General features: G+C 37.5%; 1 protein-coding gene across 6 annotated transcripts in view; it reads right to left on the bottom strand.

Moving 5' to 3' along the window:
• LOC134748360 (protein doublesex) overlaps nucleotides 1-20193 on the bottom strand; it is a 256421-nt gene extending 236228 nt beyond the window's left edge. For all 6 annotated transcript variants that reach the window (XM_063683141.1, XM_063683142.1, XM_063683140.1 and 3 more), the window contains exon 1: nucleotides 19645-20193. In XM_063683141.1, the coding sequence (XP_063539211.1) occupies nucleotides 19645-20140 (496 nt within the window). In that variant the 5' untranslated portion in view covers nucleotides 20141-20193. The remainder of the gene's footprint in view (nucleotides 1-19644) is intronic.
• Nucleotides 20194-21543: the final 1350 nt, after the last annotated feature.

Genomic DNA, 21543 nt, shown 5'->3' with positions numbered 1-21543 from the left:
ACCATCCGTAACGTCTGTCCGTCTGTAAGTATATCTCGGTTACCATAATTTTGATGCGGTTGACTTGTCATGCATCGTTGATTTTAAGGTTCCGTACCAGAAGTTTAAGGGGTCCGAAATAGCTACGGACCCCCGTCTGTCTGTCCATATTCACAGCATTTTTTTCGTATATTAGCATGAAGATTTTCCATTTCATATATTATAGCAACCAAAAAAATTGTCCCCATACATTCAACCTTAATATTTAACACTTTAAACTCTCGCGTTTTGTACACATAATAAAATTAAAACGCGATTAAATTTCATTATTTTACCTTCTTTCCAACGTTTCAGCTAGGTTGCACTAGCTGTGGTCACGGAAGACCGACGTCCCACCAAAATGTAATTGAGATATTGGTAAACAACACTAAACTACCCGACATTAGTTTATATAAATGTTCGGGGTAGACAAATAAATGTATCTAAAATATAATATTTTTTAATATTTATGTAGCAACTCTCGAAAAGCTAAGATCCTCTAGCAACGCATTTGTGTGTGCGTAGTGTATTTACACTGCCGGGCTACAAAGTTGCAGCACCGAGAAAAACACCATTCGCAACATGAGACCGTATTCTCCAGGCTTGTCATGTCACGTATGCCAGCATAAAGAACCAACATAAAGAACTCATACACTTTTTTTTCCTATCCAAACAAAAAGTTCAGTTTTGATATCCATGAATATGAATTTGAGGAACTTGACGACTCTACATATGACTCTTCATATACGACTCTTAATGTAAATAAATAAATATTATTATTCAATGGCGAATTTTAGTTAACTTTTTGTTGTTGTTTGCTTGCAACCAACAAAGTTTGCAAATAACAATGCCAGTTATTCTGAGTCCGTGGAGCCAAATCAAACTTACATTTTGCAATGAAAATGATATCTAAATGTGTCGAAGTCTAGTCATTAGGTCCCACTTTGTTGCTTACCATAAGGATGAGATTTGCTTGTTATACGAATAACCTGTCAATGCGTCCTTATGGCAAGCGACAAAGTGGGACTTTTTGCTTTGAAACGACACAAATGAATGCTATCGTTCGCGTGTGCATTTCGCTCGTACTTATCCGTAGGGACATGTAAGTACGAGTACTAGCGCGAGCGAGACGCACGGACGAATGATAACAAAAGGACATCATTTAGGTATAATTTTGATGTCGAAATGTAAATTTGATTTGGCCTCCGTCTCGCTTATGTTCAGTAGCAATCGGAATATGAATGACCTTGCCCGAGACAGTGCCCGAATTCCCTATCGTAAACCTCAAGCACAATCCTAGCGCTAGGGTTGAAACCAGCGTAGCTTTTAGCAACTTTTGAAGGCACAGCACCGGAATGTGCAACTTGGCAACTTTTTTCCCCAACTAAAAAATGTTTTTATTTTAGAACATTGTTGTCCATATTTTGTTAGTATTTAAAAGTATGGTAACAATAACTTCATGTGATATAATTTAATATGATAACAAAATAACATTTTTAGTGTCAAAATGCAAGTTTTAATTGGCCTTCGTCTCGCTTGTGCTGAGTAGCAATCGGAATATGAATACACCGACCTTGCCCGATAGAGACAGTGCCCGAATTACTAATCGTTAAACTCGATCCTAGCGCTAGGGTTGCCACCAGCTTAGAGCTTAGATGCTTTTAGCAACTTTTGAACTTGGCAACTTGGCAACTTTTTCTGTAACAAAAGACCGTCCTCTAATATTTTAGCAACTTTTCACTTTCACTTTTATAACGCTTATCTGATGGGTTAGCGGTAAAACGTTCGCCTTAAAAACATCTTGTAATTTATATATCAACACGGACAAAGTGCTAAAAATACGTACAAACCAAATGTTGCGGATGCAGATTTCTGGACATCCGCGGACGCGGATGTCAAGATTAGCTACATAAAATACGTCAAATTACCAAACGGTTAGATGGGAATTGCTTTTGTAAAAACGAATGAAAATGTTAAATGACGTGTAACGCTTGTTATCAATAAAAGATTGATTGATTGAATGACTTAAAAAAAAATTACTGCGCTTCGTTTGAGATTTCCAGTGAGTGAGTAACCATTTTTAGGGTTCCGTACCCAAAGGGTAAAAACGGGACCCTATTACTAAGACACCGCTGTCCGTCTGTCCGTCTGTCTGTCACCAGGCTGTATCTCATGAACCGTGATAGCTAGGAAGTTGAAATTTTCACAGATGATGTATTTCTGTTGCCGCTTTAACAACAAATACTAAAAAGTACGGAACCCTCGGTGCGCGAGTCCGACTCGCACTTGGCCGGTTTTATCTTTTCGTCTGTCGTATATTTATTTATTTCATGTTATTTATTTTTTAAGTTGACAACACTGGGCGAGATAGACTCCGATGGAATATGGACTGTAGCTAATGTAAGAGTAGATAAGCTTTAATTTCCTTTAACTCTAATACGCACCGATTTGGCCCGGTTGACGTGAAACAAACGTGAATGTTTGTGAGGTTGTTAATGAATGGGTATAATTATGTGTTTTACTCTTTGACGTAAAAACAGCAGACCGGATTGGTTGCAATTTAGCACACAGTTTATAGTTAGTAGTCTAGCCGCCCACAAATCAACACATAAATAAATAAATAAATAAATATTATAGGACATTCTTACACAGATTGACTAAGTCCCACGGTAAGCCCAAGGAGGCTTGTGTTATGGGTACTCAGACAACGATATATATAATATATAAATACTTAAATACATAGAAAACACCCATGACTCAGGAGCAAATATCTGTGCTCATCACACAAATAAATGCCCTTACCGGGATTCGAACCCAGGACCATCGGCTTCACAGGCAGGGTTACTACCCACTAGGCCAGACCGGTCGTATTCGTACATATTAAAACAGATTCAAATTTGTCAAAATAAAGATGAAAATTATACCCTTCGCCATGTTGCGGATTTCCAGTGGTACTAATTGTAATGGCAAGGTACTCTTTGACAAGAAATGTTGAATGTCATCGAATTTCACCGATGTAAACAAGGAGAAAAAATTTCGTAATTATGAACGATTTTACCTACCACAAAAATGCCAAAAGATTCCCAAAGATACAAGAAAATTTATTATCAATACAAAAAAATATTTAATCAAAAAAGGCCGAAGGATTGCGTAGCATTCCAAAAGACAATGTCGATCAAGTCATCGAAAATGGTCGTTGACATGATGGTACTGACGTTTTATACGTAGGTACCCACATTATTGTCATACATATCGTCGCTGGAAAGTAATAATGTTGTATTTGTAACCCGCAATACAATTGTAGTGCGCGTTACAGGTCACTTTACCCTTTGGGTAAAGGGTATAAACGAGACCCTATTACTAAGACTTTTCTGTTCGTCTGTCTGTCTGTCACCAGGCTGTATCTCATGAACCGTGATAGCTAGAGAGTTGAAATTTTCACAGATGATGTATTTCTGTTGCCGCTATAACAACAAATACTAAAAAGAACAGAATACCACTATTCCTTAGAAAATTACATGAATGGCTTATGAACAAGCAATTTTACTCCCTTAAAAAATGTTTGGCATGTAAAGGTTTGTAGTAGCATGTTCTTATAATTTAATGACTGTTTTGTTATTTATTAATTTTCTATCGTAAAGTTATAGCTAAATTAATTTAGTTGTAGTTTTAGAATTAAGATATATTGTGTGCTGGATCTCGGCAGATAGTGATGGACTTTTGTATATACTAACACCTTTTGTACTCACTTTCATGCAATAAAAAATTATTAATTATAAAAGTACGGAACCGTCGGTGGGTGAGCCCGACTCACACTTGTCCGGGTTTTAACTTGATATGTTAAATTAATATAATTTTTGGTTATAGAATAAATGGGCTGTTTTATTTATATTCATTAATTATTATAAGTATCATTAGATTCGCGGTTTCATCCTCCAAGGGGGAACAGGCAGGCAGAAGTGCGATGAATGAGTTCTAAGCCAAAAGTTACAGATTAAAACTACTTATACATACATAATATATATATTATATATATATATACCTACCTGTCCAATTTCTAGTTGTAAGATTAAATTGTACTAAGATGACAGCACCGACCTGCGATGAAAACAAAATAGGGTTGCATTCGTCCGGTTGCAGCAACCTTGCCCGCCAGCGCTCCCGAATCTTTTATGAGCTATAAAACTCAACCCTACTGCTAGGGTTGTCACTTCTATTTTCCACTTCATTTTTTATTTACTTGACGGTCTTCTTGCCTCCTAGCCTATACTTCGCTTTTTACGTCACACAAAACAATCTTGACGTCTCTCTTTATTGAAAATTATTAATAGTTACAGCAGAAAACAAAATTTATCTTCGGATAGGTTATAACGATTTACGTACCCACCACCCAACGTTCAACGTTCTGAAAAAATCGTAAAAAAATAAATTAAAGTTCTGACAGTTATATATCTAACTTAAAATAAATGATAATTTCAGCCCTTGCGCCACCCCTATCGCCCAGAACAGGGAAGCTTTAATGACGAGTGGTCGTAAACGGGGCGCGAGCAGGGCTGCCTCCAGAATAGTTTCTAGACTAACCTTAGTAATCCTACATTCACTGCACAAATAGAATCTACAGAGATGATGTAGAGTTGTAACTCTACAATTCTACATCATCTCTATCTATAGAAGAAAGTTACAATTTAAGTCATAATACATATACCTAAGTAGGTAATTTTTAGAATGTTTTGCAGTCTAATTAGCAGAGCACAAGGATTAAAGCTCTTCCTTTCCGACTGTGTGATTCGGCCCGCCGTTTCGCTTGTCTAAGACACTTTTACTATTGGGTCGTGTTTAAGCTCCAACTTCCCCCTCACAGGTGACGAGTGATCCTATAAGGGTTCCGTTTTTTCCTTTTGAGGTACGGAACCCCAAAAATGCCAACTTGATTTATTATTGGTGTGATACAAAATTACGGGATCTCGCTCGTACTTATTAGTCCCACCTGTCAATTAATTTCACTCGACAGCTAAGTTTTTAGCGAGTCATTGTTGTAAGGGGCTTAGAGCGTTTTCACATTGTTCGATCCGATATCGGATGTAGGATCCTACATCTGCGTAGACAGGCTGCGGGGGCGCCATCTTTAGTGGTCACGCACACTACAACATTATGCCTACACATACGCACACAAATAAATATTATCGGTCCGACAGCTGACGGGGGGCTCCGACATGGCTGAAAATGCTGAAATTATCGGAAGCACCTTTCCGATATCGGAAGTCGGAAGGCACATTTGAAAAACACAGCTGCAGGAGAGTCCCATATGGCATAAGTTCGCCTTTTTTGGCGTATATAGGTATAATTTTTTTATAAAAATGATTTATGAAATGAATAAATAAATAAAGAAAAACACATATGTCATATCCGACATGGCGATGTGAAAACGCTCTTAGCCTTAAAAACTGTAACCAAAACATTTCTACCGCAATAGGTACAATACAATACAATACAATACAATACAAATTATTTATTGTTTGAATGTGAGTGGTTATAAATGGTGGTAGGGTTAGTATTTGGTTACATCACAATCAGCCAGAATTCGGCGAATTAAGCACCGCAGCATTTGGCGCAGCAAATTAAGTTTTTACTGTCAAAGATTGGGAACCGCAATCACGAGAAGTGATTTTTAAATGGCACAGTCGTAAAGCTGAGAGAACTTCCAAATGGAGTCCAGTATATCTCTGAACCTAAATAATATCTGTTTGTAAAATACTTATGGGTCAGGTTGTACTGGTAATAGCGGTAGAGTGGAAATCGGTTCGTGAATGAACGACGAATGTTGCCAAACGTTAATTGAATTAAAAACTGCAAAGATAAGACGATGTTTGGAAGGAATGGATGAACGAATGAAGGCAGACAAGTCAATAATAAGTAGTCTTAAGACTGCATTCCACACCGACACATTTTACTTAAAGTCCCCGGCAAGCTCGGCCGAATTGCATCTTCCCATACAGTAATTCCACTCTCATTTTAAAACTACGAGTTGGATGGTAATGAAACTTTGAACATACAATGACATGAGGTATACCTAGGTCTGAAATTAGTTTATATAGTTTTTAAAACAAACGAAATAGAGCAAAAACAAGTTTTGTATGAAAAACTTAAATTCGCTCTATTTTTTTAACTATGGTATCTGAAGCTACATAAACTAATTACAGACATAGATATACCTTATCCTATTGTAAGTACAAAGTTTCAGAGCAATCTAGGTAGTCGTTTTAAAATGAAAGCGGAACTACGTTTGTATGGAGAACCGAGTTTGCGGGGGACCCTTAAAAGGCTGCATTCCGCACTGACTAAAAATTATGGATAAATCTTTGAGCTGTTGTTGTTTTGACAACAAACCACCAAGCGGAGCGTGAATCTCGCGACCTAAACGCGTAAGCGCCATGAATTTTAGGGCACTTACGACGCTTATTTTAGTCGCGTGGTACATGTTGCGATTGCGACAATTTCATTGTTTGGTATGTCGTCTCTAAAGTAATAATAACTCAATGGATCTCGTACAATAATTAAATATAAGATAGAAAAATTAATATTAGACATAGTAATAATTAAATGGTGTAAGTTTTTAGGCAAAATAATGCAGTCAAATCTAACTTTGCGATTTGTTTCTTCTGAGACAATTTAAATCGAGTATCGCCGCCTATATCTTCAAATAACGTAAAAAGAACAAACAGTCACGTTTAAGTAGTTTTCTTAAATTTAATTTTATACAGCATGGTCAATCCAGATGGGTCAGTAGGGAGAAGTCAGAAACTATGAGAGATAGCGACATCTGTGCTTAGGAACCATGGCTTCGATTTTAGATTTAATAATAATGGCAGTTTTTAAGCGCTGGTGGCCTAGCGGTAAGGGCGTGCGACTTGCAATAAGGTCGCGGGTTCAAACCCCGGCTTCGTACCAATGAGTTTTTCGAAACTTATGTACGAAATATCTTTGATATTTACCAGTCACTTTTCGGTGAAGGAAAACATCGTGAGGAAACCGGACTAATCCCAATAAGGCCTTTTTATGTGATAGCAAACTAGTGCCCACGTCAATTCTTGGGATTAGTTGCCAAGCGGACCTCAGGCTTCCAGGAGCCGAGGCAAAATGACGGGACAACGCGAAGATGATGATGGCATTCAATTTTTTCTAATTTTTTATTTAAATTTCAGGATAAATTATACAAACAAATACTACAAGCGATTACATAAAGCATATTGACCAGGTTGAATTCCCGGTTATGTATGAGAGTTTAAAAAAAAGATTGAATGTCTTTATTATTACATCTAAAATCGACGCCATGGTTCCTAAGAAAAGATTTCGCTATCTCTCATAGTTTCTGACCTCCATACTGACCCATTTGGATTGATCACCCTGTATATCCAACCCCTATTTTACTTTAAGCTGACATTCAGGTTGCAGTCGTCACCTGAATGTCACCTTAAGCAGCGTGCTGTGCGAGTTCATACATCCATACTTAATAGGTATTATAAATGCGAAAGTATGTCTGTCTGTTACCTCTTCACGCTTAAAACGCTGAACTGATTTAGTTGAAATTTGGTATAGAGATAGTTTGAGTCCCGGGGAAGGACAAAGGGTAGTTTTTATCGCAGAAATTATCATTTATGGGGGTGAAAATGGGAAGGGAAAGTTTGGGGACAATTTTTTCTTTGTCTGATTCAATAGTACTCGTGATTCTGAGTTTCTTAATAACACAAAAGTTGATGTTTTTTTGAAAAAAAGTCATTTTTTCTGAAAACCCCCATATGGACCGTTATTACCTTCTGCATTGTTTTCAAACTCCCGATATTTCGACGCAGTTACATGCATCTTGTTCACGGGTAACATTGCGTAATATCGGTAGCTCGAAAACAATACAAAAGGTAATTACGGTCCATATCTCGTTCAATACACGGTGTAACATCAACTTCAACTCCTACCTATTTTATAAATTCCCATGTTTTAGTTATACTTTTGTATGTAATTTTAGTTTTAAGATTATCACGAATAAAACATTTGATTCTGATTCTGATTCTGATTCTAACATAAGGAAACCGAATAATTTTAACAGCGTATTCCTGATCATATTTAAAGACTAAAATGTCCTATATACTTTTCTGTAATTCGCCTAGTTTGACCTAAACTCTTATTACAAATTTTCCTTCTTTTGGCCTCAGAAAAGCGTGGTTAAATTTTTTCGGGTTCCTCGTGAACCATGTTTAAGTAGTGCCCTAAAGAGTTCATTAAGGCGCCCACTGACTATCAGTCCGCCGGACGATATCGGCCTGTTAGTTGTACGGAACTGTCAAATTTTTGTTCTAACTGACAGGCCGATATCGTCCGGCGGACTGATAGTCAGTGGGCCCCTTTAGGAAAACGAATAACACTAGCCATAATATCGGTAAAATACGGAAACCCTCAACATCTAGAACTAGTTTGTAAATGCAACGTTGGTTTTCCAGAATTTTCCATCTCTCATTTCCTCGATATGCGGTGACAGTCAAGTTTATACTCTAAACTTATAGGGGTATAGTTGGTAATGCTTTACTGGTATTATCTAAAAACAGTCGCGACTGGTTCAGGTTTTTGTTTCTTGTGAAACTAGAGAGAGCGTTTGCGAAGAAATAGTAGATTGTGTCACAAGGGAGCAAAATTTCATATTTACGGCGAGGGCGTACATTGAATCCTGAACGAAGCGAAGGATTCTATAATAGAATCCCGAGAGTAGCGAGGGATTCTAAAGTAGAATACTGAGCGTAGTGAGGGATTCAAGTGTGCCACGCCCAAGATGGAAATAATTTTGCTACCATGTGACACATACTTACTGCATTTTAAATCACCTATGAGGTAATTATGATGTTTAAAAAGCTAAAAAAGAATGTAGTTTTATTTCTTTGTAAAAATAAAAGATTGTTTCCTTTAAGTATAATGAGCTAACTGAAGGTTTTAAGCTACGTTCCCTCCAGGGCCCATAATTTTTTTCCACACTGTACCTATATATTCCATTGTATACTAAGACAGCTCCTCGCCATCCCACATAAGCGGGGGTTACTATAAACGGCTACCTTACATAAACCCGCCCCATAGGCGCGTTTTTATAGCCCCCACCCCCGGCCTACACCCCTTAAGAGAGCGAGACGGGGATACAGGAGCGAGCGAGACTAAGGGTAAAGTTTATAACTATGGCGGCTATAGCTTTTTTAATGTCTTGAGTGCTGCATTAGCTTTCTTTAAATTGTTAATGTTACTGAAAGGGTGTTAATAAATAAGACTTTATTTCTAGATTAACCCAGTTTTAATTAACTTTCATGTCATTTTAGTTGCGTCAATAAATCCCTTCTATGTATTATTAAATTTATAAATGCCAAAGTAACTCTGTCTGTCTGTTACCTCTTCACGCTTAAACCGCCGAACCCGAACTGATTTAGATGAAATTTGGATATGGAGATCGTTCGAGGCGGGGAACGCCAGAGGTCAGTTTTTAAAGGGCCCACTGACTATTAGACTATTTATTGACACTGACTATCAGTCGGCCTGACGATATCGGCCTGTCAATTGTTCGGAACTGCCAAATTTTTGTTCTAACTGACAGGCTGATATCGTCCGGCGGACTGATAATATCGCCCCTTTAAACAAATAACTATTGAAGACGAACCGTAGAGATTTTATTAGTTAGAAAAGTATTCTATTGTGGCAGATACTTTTGGCAAATTGTTTCACATCTACTACTATTGATACTGACGGTAATACATACACACATATGTCAGAAAGGCCGAGGTGTTTTAGAAAACGGTGTTCTTGCTCTATTTTACTGGAAGCTGTTTTTATCACTTTTGTTTTGTTGTTGTTCTTTTGTTGTGTGTTTTTGATGTTTTAAATTTTGAAAACTGATAGTTCTACTCAGAATCACGAGGCCTTTCGATCCTTTTAAAAGGAAAAAAACCGGCCAAGTGAGAGTCGGACTCGCGCACGAAGTGTTCCGTACCATTACGCAAACATCGGCAAAAAATCGCGTTTGTTGTATGGGAGCCCCACTTAAAATATTTATTTTATTCAGTTTTCAGTATTTGTTGTTAAAGCGGCAACAGAAATACCTCACCTGTGAAAATTCAACTATTAGCTATCACGGTTCATGAGTTACAGCCTGGTGACAGACGGACGGACGGATGGACAGCGGAGTCTTAGTAATAGGGTCCCGTTTTTACCCTTTGGGTACGGAACCCTAAAAAAGTATACGTTTATTCCCATTCCGTTATCATTACTAACGCGGTGCTACGCGACGAAAGCTCAAACCAACATACGGTATCTTTACCCGTGCAACGTCACAATTGACCCACATAAAGGTCGAGAGATGAATAAAATTATACCTAATAGCAAATATAAATGCATTCGCAAACATTGTTATCAGCAGTGAGCCGTTATCTTCCAGATTACCTTGCAGACTGGTCTCGAATCACACACACATCCATGTTTACACCAATTGATAATTATTGTAAATGTTTGCAGTTGCTATGAACTACTTATCAATATGCAAAACACAGATTACAGAGCTAGGGAATAAAACGAATTATTTTTATTGAATTATGATTTGTGTTCTGTGTACACTACATACTAGGTAAATATACTTATCAATATGCAAAACACAGATTACAGAGCTAGTGAATAAAACTAATTATTTTTATTGAATTTTGATTTGTGTGCCGTGGTCACACTACTAGGTAAATATATACTTAAATTAGAAACTGAAATCGATTACAAACAGATTTCTGAGGAGTAAGTTTTCATATCGTCCGATTCAATATGGATGGATGGAAAAAAACAGCCGCGCTAGAGAAACAGCCTTATTTTGAACAATAATTATTAATGAAATGGATAAATATGTAAATATAAAGGCACTTTTTAAATTTTAGTTGTTTCTCGTCGTATCCCACATCCGGTATAGGTACAGCTAATGTACATTAGTACAGTCCGATATGCAAAACACAAATCGAACAATGTGAAGACGCTCTTTTCCCGACGGCTTGCGTACCCTACTTAATTTATAAAGTGATTCATTTATTATACCAAAGAGCTTGAACTTTGAGAAAAAGTGTCTCGAAGATATTTAGTTTAAGAAAGATTATCCCGCCAAGTTTGACAGATAGAGTTACCGAATAATGTACAAACAGTTGCAAAAGTGCATATCAACTTAATGAATGAATCCCATTTCAAAATGGCCGACCAGTTTCTGAACCGCGCAACTCTTGTACCATTATCTGTGACTTTTAGCTACAATACAATCTAAGCTAAGATGTCGGGTTACCGTCAGCAGGCGAATTAAAGATAGCTTTATCCACGTGATAAAATAAGTGGCACTTTTTAACTGACATTGTTTTTATCACGCTGTCACGTAGACAAATAAGAACATCAATTGCGTACTGCAGCGGTGTCATGGTCGCATTTTTATCACCTGTCATGCCATGCGTCACTTTCGCACTTACATATTTGTTAGAACGTGACAAGCATGGTGACAAATGATAAAGAGTCGACCATCTTAGCCCTCCTGATCACCCGCTGAATGAAGGATCCGTCGGAAACTAATGGTACTGGCACTCTAATCTGGCAACGGTTTAGCGATCTAGTCCGGTAATGATAATGGGTATAATGTTATTGGCACCGCTTTGATTCCATCAGAAATGACGCATTAGTGCGGCGTGCGTTCAGTTTTGTTAGGTGTACAGTACACGTTCAGGTAATGGGAAAGGCAAAAGTCAATTTGATTGTCTATGGCATTGCCGAATTCTCGAAGTAAAAACTTTTACACGCATGTCATGCAACCGTAGTTTGTTTTTAAGAGACGGCCCCAACCAGGGACTGGACAACCCTTTCCTCGATAAAAGCCTTTCAATGGGCGTCCATTTAACCCTTTACCAGGCTGAAATTTCAAAAATGACAATCGAATGTCAGTCTTACTCATCGAAAATAGAACACATGTTTGTCGTGCCGTAATGTGGGAAATATATATATCCCTTAGCCTGTTTAAGGGTTAAGATGTACACTAATTCAATATGTAAATAGGCCCTAAGGCAAGTGTACACGCTAGTAGGGGCCTTATCAGATAGAAATAAATCATTGATTATCTCCTAAATGGAGTTAATTAGAATACCGGTTTCTTTAAGAAAGTTACTTAATTTAAGCTTAGGAATGCACCCTTGAAAATAAGGGACTTTAAAAAAACAACGGGCAGATAAAAACTCCGTCCTTGTCCATGTGATCCATGTCATCTTTGTCAGTTCCTCTCCTTGCTCGTGCAACACTATCTTATCACCTCTTATCACTGCAGTGTAATAATTTTATTGATTATTACATTCATTGTACACAAGTCACATTTATATACGTGAAGGTTTGTATGTTCTTGTTATACCATCTTGTAGACAAATATAACATTTATAAGACTCTTTTCAATGTTTTGTTAAAACAAAAACATTATTTTGCTAATCCGCGAAATAAAAACGTGCTAGTCAATAGTGTCAATCCGTTATACTAACTTGCGTATTTTTACATATGTACAATTAGTTCCCATCCTCCTACCGCAAAAATAAATATAACCAGTACCAAAAGTACAAAACTCGACACGTAGTGTCTCGTTTCTCTAAGAGGATACACTTGTAAGTTTTACTTACGTAAGTAGGGACAAAGCTATTTGTTAGAATGAGATGAGATAACGACATTCATCTCTCATTCATAGCTGTGTCCTTACTTACGTAAGTTAAAGCAAAGATAGATATAACTCCGTAATAGATGGATACAGTCTAAGGAAAAAACGTGCCTCGAAAATCAAGATAATTTGATTCTCGTTCAGAGGGCGCTACTAGTTTTGGCCTACAGTCGTATAGATGGCGTTGACGGTTTCGTTTGTTATTTAACAATTTTAACGCATATCAGTGAAAGAACATGGGTCAAAATCATAAAAATAATTAATGCAAATAAAAAAAAAACATTTATCTATATTTAAATACATTTTATCGTATTTTTATAAATCTTCATTTTTAGTTTTAAAGTGTGTCGACAGATGGCAGTGAATTTACTGGGGTTACAAAATTTACTATGACAGTACCGCTCTAGTATAAGTTACTCTATGGTTAAAGTTACAAGTGTATCTTGGGCCAGAAGATGCTGGAGATGTTGACGGTCTCGCGTCCCGGACGCCAAAATGGACAGTAATATTTTTGTTTTAATTAATGGCTCCTCTACACGATGGCCAACGTAGGCCAATCTAATGGACGCATTTATGCGTTAGAGTGAGCAAGTGATAATGTTATCTCATTCCACCGCATAGCTGCGTGCTACGTCACTTATAGCCTACGTTGGGCCATCGTGTAGAGCAGCCATAATATGGATTTCCACAAAGTAACGCTCCAGCTTCCAGTAAGTACTCTATTAATTATTCTGTTTTGTGAGAAATACGTTTAAAAGAATGTTTTCCCCATTTTTGGATGTAAGTAACCGAATTAACCCTTAAATGCATAGTGATGAATGCACCCTACACAACAAAAAATATATAATTTTATGCATTATTAAATAAAATCAATTTGGTCCTTTCCGATGTTTTATTATAATTTGTGCAGTATTTTAGTTTAAAAAAATTACATTTGGTTTAAGACGAAATGGCGGAAACTTTGGAAAATTTGTAAATGTTGATGATTTTAAGTATGTAATTTAGGCGGTTTTCTTCGGGGTTTGCAATTATTATATGTTTAAAATCTTTATTATAGGTATATAACAGATAGTGTAAATTTCTGAGGAAACTGGACTAAGCACAATAAGGCCTGGCTTCCCCTCTGGGTTGAAAGATCAGATGGCAATCGATTTCGTAAAAGCTAGCACCTACGCCATTTCTTGGGAGTCTCCAAGCTGACCCCAGGGCCCATGAGCCGTGACAAAAAGCCGGTACAGTCGCCATCAGATATATCGGAGCGGTCAAGGTGCTCACATATATCTGAACACGCCTCTATTGTCAAGGTGTGAAGAGTGCGTGTTCAGATATTTGTGAGCACCTCGGCCGCTCCGATACATCTGATGGCGACTGTACAACACGAAGATGATGATGATTACTGTCACCGCAATGTCTGTGTGCAGACTTGATCCGACACTATAAATATTTAATCTTGTAAAATACCGTGTAGTAAATAAATACAAAGTAGGTAATTGTACTCGTTCTGATATCATGCGACACAACTCGGGAGTCAATGAGGCAGGTCGCGCAGATAAGTTTGGCTACATTTATCATAAACTAAGCGACGATAAGCGTCCTTGGTAGGTCATTTGAATATATTATACCTAAGATTTGGGTGAACGACGTCGATCCAAATTCTGTTTATTATATGACTAAGCTTTTGCCCGCGACTTCAAGAAATAAATAAATAAATGATTAAATGACTTCATCTGCGTGGCATCAGTAACAGCAGCTAGAGTAAGTTAAGTTATTGCATAAAGTGTAATAGCAGTCATTCAATTTGAGCATAAGCTTAATTGCTTGACATCAATTATCAGGCAATTTATTAAATCTCTCAATTTCACCCCCCTTTTCACTCTCGTTAGGGATGATTTCAGACATAAAAACTATCATATGTCCTTCCCCGGGACTCAAACTACCTCTATGCCAAATTTCAACTAAATCGGTTCAGTGGTTTAAAGGGACCTCAGTCAGGGACAAACTGAGCCCCAGCAACGCAATGTATGTAATATGAAATTTGGACCCTGAAATTTGTGCGTATAAAGTATATTTCTAAGAAAAAGCATACAAATTTCAGGGTTCAGATTGTCATAATGCATTGCATACGTTGCGTACGTGGGATAAGTGTGTCCCACAAAGATTTACAAGGGGGCAAAGTTGTTGCTTAACTCCTCGTGCTACGACAAATTTTGCTCCCGCCCGAGTGAAACACAAAAACCACACCGATACGAGAAAAATATTAACCATAAAACACAGGCTTTGTGAGCTGTAGACCTCGCAAGCACAGCTTAAAACGGAATAAATAATATCTATGACTCCGCCATTTTGAAAAATTACCAAAAATTGAATCGACAAAAAAATAAATTAATCATCGATACTGCTCACAAAATGAGGGCTATTATTTTTGTGCTCACCAGTTGGGGCCACTGTAGATGTAGGTCCAGAAAAACAGATCTCAAAATTCTTCTATGCTCATTTTTAATCAATAGGTTCTAATGCTTCCTGCCTCGCACAGCTAAACTGTGGAATGAACTGTCGCCTGCGGTATTTCCGGACCGATATGACCTTCAAACCTTCAAGAAAAGAGCGTCTTCCCATCTTAAAGGCCGGCAACGCACTTACAACCCCTCTGGTGTTGCGGGTGTCCATGGGCGGCGGTAATCGCTTACCATCAGGTGATCCGTCTGCTCGTTTGCCTCCTATTTCATAAAAAAAAACGTTCTAATATGCACAAAGGTATTTTAACGTCTAAATGTGCAATTTTTTCAAACTATTTTTTTTTTTATTTACACAAAGGGTACATGCTTACAAACAAAATTTATGCATCGCCAAACTGTAACCAGTTTGTTGGCGATTGAAGCGCTCAATAACAAAATGGAATCATGCACCTGAACAAAATAATTAACAGCTGAGACAGTAATCCTTATATATAACATAAAAATATACCTATGCCTATATTTGTATTGTATGTTGCTTTATATTTTTCTACTTCTTTCCAATTTTTAGTGTATTTTCCCCATTCCTTTTTGTGTAATATATTATATGTTTATCCTATTAATTTTGTATGTATTTATATCCTTTATCTTTCTGGTACCTTGTTGTACATTTTGCTACATTTGTCACCCTCTTTTCACTTTCTCCTCTCATCTACTCAAAGGTTAACTGGAAGAGATCCCTCATAGGGATAAGTTCGCCTTTGTACATCTTATTATTTGTACCATGTAATTTTTAATGTGTATATTTGTACAATAAAGAGTTTACTACTACTACTACTAAAAACTAACATGCACAAATACCTAATAAGTAAATAAATTTTCCCAATGTTCAATTTTCTAAAAGGTATGTTTTTAGTCTCTTTTTAAGGACCGGCTTACTAAACCTAGATTTATCTCTCAACCACCCTATTTCGTTAAACAGCCTAGGCACTAAATATTTATTTAACCTTCTTCCATAATAGTTGACCGCTGGGGGCTGTATTAACTTCCCCTCTCGTACCCGTCTCGTATTTAATTTTGCATATATTTTAGTTGGCACTTTTTCAAACCACTAACATTTATTGATTGATGTACCATGAGTATGTTTACCATGTTTAATCAAAGATGAAGAAAGATTGTAAAGATTTACCACAATTGTGAAAAAGGAGTGAAAATTCCCGATAAAAAAGCTTGAAACCCCCCCAAACTTCTATGCATTTGACATTTTGAAAGACCTCCATCTACATGATCTACACTAGCGCCCCTAGCGGCGAAATTAAACGCGGTAGCCCTTATTTCACAAGAATCGGTTCAGATTCACTACCTGCAACTATAGGAGAACATCCGGACATACGAAAACATATATGTGCCGATTTTCAACCAAAATGTTACTTATTGTCGGTTGTCAATAAGGCGCTATTTCCATATAGTGTCAATTCGAAATCAACCTTATCGACAAGCGACAATGTGGTACCTTTTGGTTGAAAACGTCTCATATATTTTTGCCCAAGCTGAAAGGTGTGCACCTTGGCCGACCGGTGGGACACCGTAGCTAAAGGGGTCATCCATTAATTGTCAGTTAATAAGAACAAAAAAAAAACTATACTCATATTTTTCTTTTGGGTGCTAGTGCTAGTAGTAGTGTAAGACAAAGATAGTATGATTCTCTCTGTCTATGTGTGAAATGAGACAGTCCTTTGACAAACTATATATAATTACCAATTCACATTCCACATATACCTATTTAAATTAAAAAAAAAAATGTAGAGCGTAAAAACATTGACGTTGCCAAAGGTGTATTTTAAGATGGTTGAATTATATTTGCCTGAGAGAAAAGTTCGCTATTATCGACCCCTTAAAAATAATATAGTTTTATACATAGGTACTTAATAAATTTTAATTTATTTAGTGTATACTTAATTTTAATAATAGTTTATAAGTTTTGTTCTTTGTTGTCTCATATTCCTTAATTACTCGTAGGTATTAATATTAAAACGAAAGTGGACGGCCGCGTGAAATCGCCTTTTCATACAAATGTAGTCCACATTTTCCTCTCCGGGTATTAATATTTTTGAAAATATTAGGCACAATTTGATTGAATTTTACTTATAAGAGTTAGGAACATTTAAAATTTTGCACGGAATTTGTTTTTCGCGCCAAATTTTTATAAGAAAAAATCAATCATGAAAAAATCCTAATCGAAAAAACGAACCTATGCATAAATGGCCCTTAATTGCATGTTTTTTTCTTTTTGCCTGAAATTAATATATGTCTTACATAATTGATTACTGATTCTGAGAAAAAAAATTAAAACATCGATTTTTACTGCTAAACCAGTGTTAGAATTTACATACGGTAAATCATAATTTATGTAAATTTATACAATTATTGGTAAAAGATATATAAAAATACTTACTACCATTAGAAAATTATACTATTTGTAATATACCTATAATAAAGATTTTAAATGTAAATAATTGCAAACCCCGAAAAAACCGCCTAAATTACATACTAAAAATCATCAACTTTTCCAAATTTTCCCAATTTTCTGCCATTTCGTCTTAAAAGAAATGTATTTTTTTTAAACTTAAATACTGCGCACATTTGAATAAAACAACGGAAAGTGTATTAATTTACGATCAAAATAATTAGACAGGACAATAGTTATTTGTTATACAAGGGTGCAAAGTTGTATTTTACCAGCGAGTGTGGAATTGAAACACGAGCAAGTGAAAGGATTCTATAGTTGAACCACGAGCGAAGCGAGTGGTTCTAAAATAGAATCCTGAGCGTAGCTAGTGTTTCAACACACGAGAAGTAAAATACATTTGCACCCGTGTGTAACACAAAACTTTTCGCGTCACTATAGCGAGGAAAGTGCAACATCCACAGGCGTTAGATCATCTTCATCACTGGAATCACTAATTTTTTTACGATATTATAACAATAAACTCTGGAAATTCTGTATTTTTACGTGAGAAGTTTTAAAGTAAAAATTTCGTTTACAATGTTGACATTTCTGACGTATGAAATATCAATGATGCGTTTTGAAATTGCGTCGACTCAACTTGTGCGTGCAGAATTTGCGCGTTATTTAACATCATTATTAGAAAACAAACGTTTCTTATGGAATTTTAAGGACTTAAAATCAGTAAATAAAGCTAAATTTGGTATTTTTTATTAAATTCTCAAACCATTTATTTAATGATAATTTATATCGAACGAACCATTATTATGAGCGTTTTACGTTTTGTTATCTGTCAAGCTACTTAAACACGCTCCATCCAAGGTCAAATTACTTTCCCCACTAGTGGATAAAATTCGTTTTTCCCCGCTTGTTTTAAAGGATAAAAGACGGCTTTCCGAGCTAGTGAGGGGAAAAATATATTTTATCTAATTATATGCATAAAATTATAAGTTTTTTGTTGTGTACATACATTCACTATGCATTTATGGGTTAATAACGTTAATATACGTTAAAATAGGAAAATATTTTCCATAATGTCAATATTCAGAGAGGAAAAACGATTGTTACGAATCTCGAATTTTAGCCCATAACTCGGAATTAATACGGTGGTCTAATAAGAAGGTGATTAAGACTCGATATTGTTTTAAGCTTAGAATAAATTTAAAAGTGGAAAATTACTGCCTTGTGCGAGACACCGTTCATCGTTAGCTTCGTTCGCAGACGTTGTTAAACATTAATTTCGATATTGTTTTATTACTTATTCGATATTTTTAAACCGGTTGTTTCGCAGCTCAGCACAATCGGATTAGGACTAACCTCGAAATCTCTAGAACAGTCCTTAAATTTGGTAAGTATGTTAATTAAAGGTCTCTTTTGCATGTTCACACTATTTGACATTTTGGAAACCGCTCTACCATCTTGGAAAATGTGTCCCATCTTGGAGAAATTTGCATTTTACTCGGAATCAAAGTTCTTTATGACAATATTAGTCGATTAAAATCTACACAAAAAAGTCTTCAACACTTTTGCGGAAAAAATATATGTTCTTAGAAAAGAAATACTTGCTGAATCCAGATTTAGCGCTTATAACCTTTCAGGGGACATTCTCTTAATAGGAAAGTTGAAGGAATATGAATTCCACTTTTGTCTATACATTGTACTTACATGGTCTACCCCAATATCAACATTCTTTCTGGATTTATTATTTTTATGTTGCACATTGCACATTAGAATTATTTTGAATTGGGTTACGTCACTATTCACCAACCCAGCACCCAGCTTATGGAGTTCCAATAGAAAATTGGACCTTGTAACTCTATTGTTTTATTATTCAAAGTTTTTAAACCAGTCATGTCGCAGCTCTATTTTGTTTATTGCGCTTATTTTGAATTAGGACGCGTCACCCAGCTCTACCATAAAAAGTTAAATTTCGTACAGACCTGGTTGCGGAGGCGGGAGCGGCGGCATCGGCGGAGGAGGCGCGGACGGCGGGTGCGGCGCATACGGCGATACCCCGGGCGATCCCGGAACGGAGTCGCAGCTCGCCGATCCCATGGAGCGCGGCGGCGGCGGCGGGATCACGGGACTCCTCGGCGCTTTCACAACAGGAGGCTCAGGCCGATCTAACTCGATCCCCGGAGGGTGGAGCCCCGAGTCCGACGCTCGCGCTCTAGCTTCGTCCTGAGCCTGAGCGCGCCGCAGCGCCGTCTGCAGCGCCATCACCCTCTGCCTGTCGGCCGTCAGTCTACACTTCTCGCAGTTGCAGTACCGGTACTTGCAATAGCGCTTGTGCCCCTTCAGCTCCACTTTGAGCCGGTGGTTGCGGCAACGCGCGCAATTCGGCGGGGCGCGCGGCACGCCGGAGCTGGAAGCCCCGGGCTCCGACCGGTCGTCGTCGTCCGGCGCGCGGCGCCGCCACGGCCCTACGGACACCATAACGCGAAACACGTGCGACCCGGCGCGCGGCCACAATGTGACTGCCGTGCATGCTCCGCCCCGCGCCCCTCCCCGTCTGCGGAGCATTTACTCCCGTGCAGATGCACTTTAGTTTTCAAAAGAAAAACGCCATAAGCGCCCTTGGAATCCATATGTAGTTACGACTTTTTTACGCGGTCGGCGGATTTCGTGTTCACAAATTATAGGGTGCGGAAGTTTGAGAAATCGTTTCAGTCATTATTCCGATATTGGGTTTAATGATTCTTGTCATGCAAATAAATCCGTGCCCTTTCTTCCACACATTTGCATTTTAAGGTACGTAGATAATCTCTGGTATAATCTCTCAATATCTAATATTTTATAACAATAAGCTGTATTGCGGCTTGTTTTGTGTCAAACCGGAGTCCATCCCCTTTGTCACACTGTTTTTGTCGGCTTTAAAATCATTACTTGTCACTAAGAAATTTACTAGGTCACGGTCAGTGTTGGTAACATGCTTAAATTGCACTTAGAATTCCAATAGAAAATAGAAAAAGCAAGAAATAACAAAGTTTTTAAACCACCTTTTTAACCGTCATATTTATATTATATTAAATTATCGGTAAATATTTAAAAAAAAATGATAAGAAAAATCATGAAATAAGCTTATTTTAGAGAATATGAGTAGGAAATAGTACGCATATGCGGTACATGCATTCATTCATACACAAAGTTCAGTTGGCCATTCGCCATTATACGTACTAATGCATGCTTGCATTGCTTACTGGATATAATAATATGTAATTGTAAAGGATTTATGACTATGACTAATCCCAATTTTGTTTGAAAGGGCAGTTGCTTTCGTAAAGCTAGTGCCCCAACTAGCAATGAGCAGTAGCATTTGTTGGCACAACGCTAGGAAGTTTCATGTTCAGGATAATGTCATATAGTACAAGGTGCCTATCCGAGGTGACAATACAATCGTTTGCGCTACGATAACGCAACGTTTTGTGTCTCTCTATCACTCTTCCATATTAGTGCGACAGTGACAGTTGCGTTTCGTTCGCTATAGAGCGTAAACGATTGGCACGTTAGCTACCTAGGATAGCACTCGCCTGAAAAGTGGAGTCACAATCAGACGCTCTAAGGCGTCGGTCACACGGACGCAGATCCGCTTACGAATCCGCTGTGTAAGCGAGAAAGCGCCATGAACATTATATAGCGATGTTCTGTTTGCACACGATCGAATAAACCGTAAAGGCGCGTGAGGTGCATCCCCATTTAGCAAATGCACCGTTGGCGCGCCATCCGAGAATCTCACGCACTACACGCATGTTGCACATCGTATTACCTAATACACGCGAGCAAATTAGCGAACTGGTAAACTTACGCAACTCTAGAGCCATTTTTAATACGCATCGCTG

Source organism: Cydia strobilella, chromosome 16, assembly GCF_947568885.1.
Source record: "Cydia strobilella chromosome 16, ilCydStro3.1, whole genome shotgun sequence".
In the NCBI taxonomy this organism is placed as follows: Eukaryota; Metazoa; Arthropoda; class Insecta; order Lepidoptera; family Tortricidae; genus Cydia; species Cydia strobilella.
This window is presented reverse-complemented; position numbering and strand designations above follow the sequence as displayed.